Raw genomic sequence first — 8,269 nt, 5'->3', positions numbered from 1 at the left:
TCCATTTTATACAGCATTTTTGCTCTTCTTTGTCAAGCCTGGAAATAATGTTGGACCTGTCTTGAAGCCCAGAAAAAACCTGTCACCATGGGAACCCAGGTTGTCAAATAAATCAGTGTAATTTTTTTTAACTTAAGGTGCAGAGTGAAATCTCTTAGGGGATTTAAGTGCATGTTCTGGGAAAGGGAGAGACGATAACAAGAGAGAGCTAACACTGGTGATGTCACAGCATATACCTGAGCTGATGACTAAGGTCCATGAGCAGGCAGCAAGCACTGTTTCTGATTGAATTTGTACTATTAATAGTGCTACCGTTGAGGACCTGAGAGTTAAGTTAATGCTTCCCATTTGTTTTATTTTCAATGACGGCCTAGGAACAGTAGGTTACAGTAGGTTAACTGCCTGTTCAGGGGCAGAACGACAGATTTGTACCTTGTCAGCTCAGGGGTTTGAACTAGTCCAACGCTCTAACCACTAGGCTACCCTTCCGCCACAAGTGAAACAGTTCGCAAGAGTTTGTGTGTAACGTCTCCTTCCAATTCACACTCTCAAACACAAGTAACTGAGCTCTTCAGTAATGCATTTCTACTGCCAATGTTTGCCTATGGAGATTGCAAGGCTGTGCGCTCAATTTTATACACCTGTCAGCAACATGTGTGGCTGAAATAGCCGAATCTACTCATTTGAATGGGTGTCCACATACTTTTGTATATATTGTGTATGTTACGTTTTGTAAGGTATGTATTCATTTTTGGATGTCCATCCTCCATTTTGTATATGTTACAAATTACAATTTGTATGATATGTTACGAATTTTCAAAATGTAGAATATGTTACAAATTTGCAAAACATATATGTAAAAAAATCAAATTTGTTGTGGCTAACGTTAGCTAGGTGGCTAACACTAACGTTAGATAGCTGGCTAACGTTAGATAGCTGGCTAATGTTAGATAGCTGGCTAACGTTAGCTAGGCTAGGGGTTAAGATTAGGGGTTAAGGGTTAGGGTTAAGGTTAGGAGTTAGGTTAAAGGGTTAAGTTTAGATTTAGCGGAAGGGTTAGCTAAAAGGGTTACGGTTAGGGCTAAGGGAAAGGTTAGCTAACATGCTAAGTAGTTGTAAAGTAGCTAAAAAGTAGTACGTTGCTAATTAGCTAAAATTCTCTGTGATGAGATTTGCACACACAACCTTTGGGTTGAAAGACATTTACATTTTACATCCACCCAGATACCCAGACCAATCACCCACCTTTAATTTTTGTCCAAAACCTCTTTGGGCTAGGGGGCAGTATTTTCACGTCCGGATGAAAAGCATGCCCAAAGTAAGCTGCCTGCTACCCAGGCACAGAAGCTAGGATATGCATATTATTATTACAGTTTCTAAAACTGTTTGAATAATGTCTGTGAGTATAACAGAACTGATTTGGCAGGCGAAACCCCGAGCACAATCCATCCAGGGAAAACAATTTTGGAGGTCAATGTGTTTTCCATTAGTTTTCTATGGGAAACCCTTTTTAATAGGAATCTGGTTGCAGTTCCTATGGCTTCCACTAGAAGTCAACAGTCTTTAGAATTTGGTTGATGTTTTTCTTTTGAGAAATGAAGAAGTAGTCCTGTTCTTTCCATGTGTCACTCAGATGGACTGAAGTCTTTTGTTGTGCGTGACCTGGAATGCGCTTCACATTGTTTTTATCCGGTATTGAACACAGTATATCCCTTCTTAAATTTGATCAATTATTTACGTTTTAGGATACCTTAGGTTGGATTAGGAACATTGTTTGAAATGTTTGGACCAATTTTACAGGTAAATTATTAGATACTTTGTAGGCATGTTGGGCGAGATGAAACCGGTGTATTTCTGAATCAAATGAGCCAAATGAATGGACATTTTTGGGACATAATGAAGGACATTATCGAACAAAAGGACCATTTGTGATGTTTCTGGGACATTTTGGAGTGCCAACAGAAGAAGATCTTCAAGGTAAGGCATTAATTATATTGCTATTTCTGACTTTTGTCGCGCACCTGCCTTGTTGAATCTGATTTTCATGTGTTTGTATGCGGGGTGCAGTCCTCAGATAATCGCATGGTCTGCTTTTGCCGTAAAGCCTTTTTGAAATCTGACACAGTGGCTGGATTAACTTCTTAAGGTATAGGGGGCAGCATTTTCACTTTTAGATAAATAGCGTGCCCAAATTCAACTTCCTGCTACTCATGCCGAGAATATAAGATATGCATATTATTAGTAGATTTGGATAGAAAACACTCTGAAGTTTCTAAAACTGTTTGAATCATGTCTGTGAGTATAACAGAACTTATGTAGCAGGCAAAACCCTGAGAACTAACCGTTCAGAATTTTCTTTTTTTGAGGTCTCTGTTCAGTAGAGTTCTCATTGGGAAACAAAAAAATAGTCACGACAACGCCGAAAAATATTCCAAATTAGATCCATAATATCGACAGAAACTTGGCAAACATTTTTTTATAATCAATCCTCAAGGTGTTTTTCTATCTATTCGATAATATATCAACCGGGTCAGTTGGCTTCTTAATAGGAGCGAGAGAAACAATGGCCGCATTTGTCTATTACGCACATATCACTCTGAGAGCCACCAGCTGACCACTGACGCAATGTTGTCGCTCACGCTCATTTTTCAAAATAAAAGCCTGAAACTATGTCTTGTGACACTAGACACATTAGGGAAGCCATAGAAAAAGGAATCTGGTTGACATCCCTTTCACTGCTCAATAAGGACGCATAGGAACGCAGAGGTTTCTAAATAAGAGTCACTTCCTGATTGGATTTCTCAGGCTTTCACCTGCAATATCAGTTCTGTTATACTCACAGACAATATTTTTACAGTTTTGGAAACTTTAGAGTGTTTTCTATCCTAAGCTGTCAATTATATGCATATTCTATTATCTGGTCCTGAAAAATAGCCCGTTTACTTTGGGAAAGTTATTTTTCCAAAAATGAAAATAGTGCCCCCTAGTTTCAAGAGGTTAAGAAGTTAACAAGAAGTTAAGATATATTTTGATGTATAACACTTGTATGTTTTGTGAATTCTTACTATGAGTATTTCTGTTTTTGAATTTGGCTCGCTGCAATTTCACTGGATGTTGTCAAATCAATCCCGTTACCGGGATTCAAGCGGGAGTGGGGGTTTAGGGATCCCTAAGAGGTTTTAAGTAACCTTCTGTCTTGTGTAACCTTACCAAATGTAAAATATCACACTAGCTTGACTGTTTCCGGATTGACGTTTACTATGTTACGTCTACTCTATGAGACCAGGCTGCTTAGTTAGATTTTATGCGACTAAGATCTCCTTGGCAAAAACGTCAACATTAATGAGTTATTTTAGATTAATTTAGACTATTTTGAGGCAGTATACTAGCTACAGCATTTCAAGATGGACAAACAATACTATTTCTGCTTTTTCCTGATTTTCAAGCGAAGGTATTTTAAGGGAGTATGCAGGTACACTTTATTAGAGTATGCAAGCACACGAGGTAGGCTCGGCGCCAGCCGAACCAAAGCATGCCCTTTGCTCATAATAATGGCTGGAACTAAGCAAATGGAATGGCATTAAACACCTGGAAAGCATGTGTTTGATGTATTTTGTACCATTCCATTGATTCCGCTACAGTCATTAACACAAGCCCATCCTCCCCAATTAAGGTGCCACCAACCCTCTGAGATAGAGACAGATACTTCACCGGATGCTTCAGCGTTTCCACTCACTACCCATTATGGTGATGAGAGGAAGCCCAGTGGACGGCAGTGGGAGAAGATGAAGGAAGATGGATTTTGGCCGACATTCTGTTCATTTTATTGTCGATGAAACATTTGATCTCTGAATCATTTTCTGTTTCCAAAACTAGAATCTGTAACAAACAGAGTGTCTTCTGTTTTTTTAGACTTTACCCTTTGCCGAAGTTTCTAAAAATTGCGTAGTTTAGAAAGAGTGCAAGGGCGAATTGTTTTTGCACACGTGCACTTCACAAATAAATGCTAGAATGCACCAATAGCATCTCACTACCTCAAGCCCTTCTGGCTTGTTCTGCCAATTATGATGAATTAATTTGCTCCCATTGGAAAGGTCAGGCTCTGGTCTATCTTGGGTTAGTTATAAAAAACGTTTGGTTACGCTACTCATGAAAGTAAAATACATTAATTAAATGGAATAAAATGAGCTTGCTTCTGAAGCTAAGCAGGGTTGGTCCTGGTTGGTCCCTAGATGGGAGACCAGATGCTGCTGGAAGTGGTGATGAAGGGCCAGTAGGAGGCACCCTTTCCTCTGATCTAAAAAAAAATACCCAATGCCCCAGGCCAGTGATTGGGGAAATTGCCCTGTGTAGGGTGCTGTCTTTTAGGTGGGATGTTAAATGGGTGTCCTGACTCTCTGTGGTCATTAAAGATCCCATGGCACTTATCGTAAGAGTAGGGGTGTTAACCCTGGTGTCCTGGCTAAATTCCCAATCTGGCCCTCATACCATCATAGCCACCTAATCATCCACAGCTTACATTGGCTCATTCATCCCCCCTCCTCTCCCCTGTAACGATTCCTCAGATTGTTGCTGTAAATGAGAACGTGTTCTCAGTCAACTTACCTGGTAAAATAATGGTGAATAATAATTAATTGTGCATACTCATACAGTATGCTGTCCGTCTGTTTATAATACATTGTTTGGCCCACTGAGTTTACTCCCATCACGGAGCATGTTTTGCACAACCAAATATTACGCTTCCTTTTATTCATTTTGTGGTTGTTTTAATCTCTAGAGGGACTTTGTTAAAAACTGACCAATATTAATTGCCTGGTTTGAGGACTCTTTTGGACACTGAGGCTCTGAGGGCAATATTAATAACACGATTTCTTCACAAATGTTCACAAATTTGGCAAAATGCCAAGCAGAGACAGAAGCAAGTACGCAGCATTCCTAACTCAAGGGTTTTGGTGGCAGAAAGTCATACATTGGACAGCAAAGGATACATATACAGCATGGTGGCTAGTTTTACAATAAAAGCACCTGACCTTTACTGAACCTGAGCTACTTTCATCGAAACTCTGTGAAAAGGAGAACCATAACTAGAAAAAAGTTATCTGAATGGGATTATTTTGATATGTAGGTAATGCAGTGCAGAAGCAGGGATCCACACAATGATCAAGGACATTTACAATTGAATCCCTTTTCAGAAAGGCCTCGCTTCTCACTCATCTGGTATGTGGTTGACTGTGCCCAATGTCCAGATTCTATAACAGTATCAATCTCATTCCACACAGAACCCATTGACTGGTTATGATGCTGCCCATGTGTGTAGTGTATTAACATGCTTTCAGCAAGTAGACAAGTCAGATAACAGTCCTGCAAACAAAGTTAGAGATGGCCAGGGATAAACAGTCACCCACGGGATTGGATCAAATGAGGTCTTAGGTTTCACCCTGCTCTTCTACTTTATTAAACAAATAACAACCCATGAATCAACTATGCATGAAGGACCAGTTGGGGAAATAAAATGTTATTAATTATTGAAGGTGAATAAATCTTCAGGCATGGTGGAAACTTACAAAAAACCTTTGTAAGAACCAAGAGCAGAAGTCTGTCAACAAGGTCATAAATCCTCTATAGAGGGTGATGAACAGATCTAATCTATTTACATTACTTAACAGACATAAACATGTATTATGTTGGCAATATATACTGTTAAGCTGTTCTGCTTTAAAATATACACTTTTTCTTACAATTACAATAAAATAAAACATTTCATTAAACAATCATGCCTTCAGACTGCAAGAGAGAGAGAGAGAGAGAGAGAGAGAGAGAGAGAGAGAGAGAGAGAGAGAGAGTACAGTAAGTATTATGGAGAGGGGGAGGAAACATAGGGAGCGAGTGAGATAGGGAGAGACCCAGTGATGGAAAAGCGCCAGAGGAAATGTCTTCCGCCAATCAAAGGAAACAGTGAGGTCAGTTATTGTGATTGTGGGAGAAATGGGATATGTCTCAAGACAAACAACATAATAAACATGGTTTTAGATTAGGAAAAATGTATTTTATCAGGGCAACCATTTTAAATTCTTTGTGACTTTAATAGGACCATAAAATGGACATTTGCAATTCAGCTACAGGCAATTTCAAAGCCTATGCACTCAACAGTGAGTGGATAATAAAACAGTGAACTCAAAAGAATCCCTTTCATGATCCTCAAAGAACTCATCACAAGGGAGAACACCCACACACAAATCTGAAATTCAGAACATTAAAATAGGTTATAGAATTCTCACAGAAGTGATAGAAGCAGACACAAAGCGGAATGCTCTTAATGTGGAATATCCAGAGAAGATGTCAGAGAGAGGAATGTTCAAACAGGATGACCTGTGAGTGGCTGAGGCTGGACAGCCTGGATGGTCTGAACGCTCCGATCCGAGAGTACACCTCTGCATCCGAGCTGGCGCCCCAGGACTGGTGAGGGCTGGGTGGGGTGGTGTGGATGATGGGCAGGGGCAGAGGGAGAGAGAGTGAGGAAGAGAGTGGGAGAAGTGGTGGAGGCAGTAGAGGAGGGGGAGGTAGGCGAGGGGGTAGAGACAAGATGGGGGGTGGAGGGAGGGGAAGAGTGGGTGGTGGGGAGACCGGTGGAGGTGGTACTGGGGTGACAACAATAGGGGCCACAGGGTTGGCCACAGGGGTGACCTCTATAGCATCTCCATTCGTGGGCAGTATCCGAGGCAGCCTGGGGTCCTTGAGGGTGTAGGTGGCGGTGTGGTAGAAACTGTAGTACTCCAGGGCATGTCGAGCCTGGGCCAGCCTCAGTCTGTGCCTCAGCTGGAGGAGTCTGTAGAGCAGGATCAGTATCAGAGCTCCAGCCACGATCACCAGCAGCACGGCCACTCTCACATCCAGGCTCCAGCAGCTGTGGCCTGCGCCTTGAGTGCCACAGGTCTGGGGGGAGTCAGGCTGGGGATGGGGGTGGCCTTCCTTACTGATAACTGTCTCCCTCAGTAAGGGTTGGATGGAGTACAGGAGGATGGGGTGCCTGTTCTTGGGTACAGGCTGTGGTGGGATCTGTAGCGGGGTGCCACTAGTAACCTGTGGCCTCTGCATGGTTCCCTGGTTCAGTCACCAGAGGGGTGGTGTAATGTCTGTTACTCAAGGACTGTTGGTAGTGATGGATGGAGGCAGCACTGAGCGTCAAAGCAGTTTGCTTGAAAAGGCTTCATGTTGTCTCAAACTTTAAAACACAAAGATGAAGGATTTAGCAATTGTTAAGTTAAAAAAACAGAATTTCAAATGCCAACATTAAAAAGTATACATTGCATACAACTGACCAACAGACTCAAATAAAAAATCTAACATTCAGCCGAACTAAGTCAACTGTGCAGCGTTAAAAGCTTGGATTCACCCCAAAAAAGTGTGTTAATCAGGAAAATGTTACTTACTTCTTATTTAAGGTTCTGGCCAAAGATACTCCATAAGACCGTAAGGACACTGTAGCTTTCCAGGACACAAACAAAGAATTCCACCCTGTACCAAAGGAAGGAAGCCCTTTTGAAAAGCAGGAAACACTGCATTTCCCCACCACACAATACCAACAGTCGATTGGACCAAACTCCCCGTCACCATGGATACAGGAAACTAGTAAAAAAAAAAGTATATTTTGGTTATCGCTATGGCAACAGCCTCCAGGAACAGACAAAACACAATATTTACATCTTAGAGTTAAATGAAAAAATGTATAAGCAATGGATTATCCTAGATATGTGACGCTCTGTAAGAACTCTCTGTAGCTTTCCAGGTCACAAACAAAGAAATCCACCCTACACCAATGGGAAGAAGATGGTGGGAAAAACAGGAAACTCTGCATTTCCCCACAACACAATACTGACTGTTGATTGGACAAATCTCCCCGTCACCATGGATACAGGAAACTGGTAAAGGATGTCACTGGGAGCCTGAGAAAATGTGTAAATGGGGAGAAGGTCAGAGCACTTTAGTCTCTCTCTCACACACACACACACACACACACACACACACACACACACACACACACACACACACACACACACACACACACACACACACACACACACACACACTAAGCTTAATAACTTAGCAGAGACCTTCATTTCATCTAATGAAAAAAAAAAAGAATGAGCTATTGTTCAGTGGACCATTCAAGCCAACACTAATCCCACTTATGAACATTACATTTGACATTTAAGTAATTCAGCAGACACTCTTAACCAGAGTGACTTACAATTAGTGCATTAATCTTAAA

General features: G+C 41.3%; 1 protein-coding gene across 1 annotated transcript; it reads right to left on the bottom strand.

The window, feature by feature from the left end:
- Nucleotides 1-5,409: 5,409 nt before the first annotated feature.
- LOC139388672 (uncharacterized) lies at nucleotides 5,410-7,795 on the bottom strand. The gene is made up of 2 exons (XM_071135492.1): nucleotides 7,431-7,795; nucleotides 5,410-7,222 (listed from the first exon to the last, which is right to left on the bottom strand). The coding sequence occupies exon 2, from the start codon at nucleotides 7,093-7,095 to the stop codon at nucleotides 6,340-6,342; it is 756 nt and encodes a 251-aa protein (XP_070991593.1). The 5' UTR covers nucleotides 7,096-7,222; nucleotides 7,431-7,795; the 3' UTR covers nucleotides 5,410-6,339.
- Nucleotides 7,796-8,269: the final 474 nt, after the last annotated feature.

Source organism: Oncorhynchus clarkii, chromosome 29 (genome assembly GCF_045791955.1).
Source record: "Oncorhynchus clarkii lewisi isolate Uvic-CL-2024 chromosome 29, UVic_Ocla_1.0, whole genome shotgun sequence".
Lineage (NCBI taxonomy): Eukaryota > Metazoa > Chordata > Actinopteri > Salmoniformes > Salmonidae > Oncorhynchus > Oncorhynchus clarkii.
The sequence above is the reverse complement of the archived record's forward strand: the minus strand, read 5'-3'. Positions and strand labels throughout refer to the sequence as shown.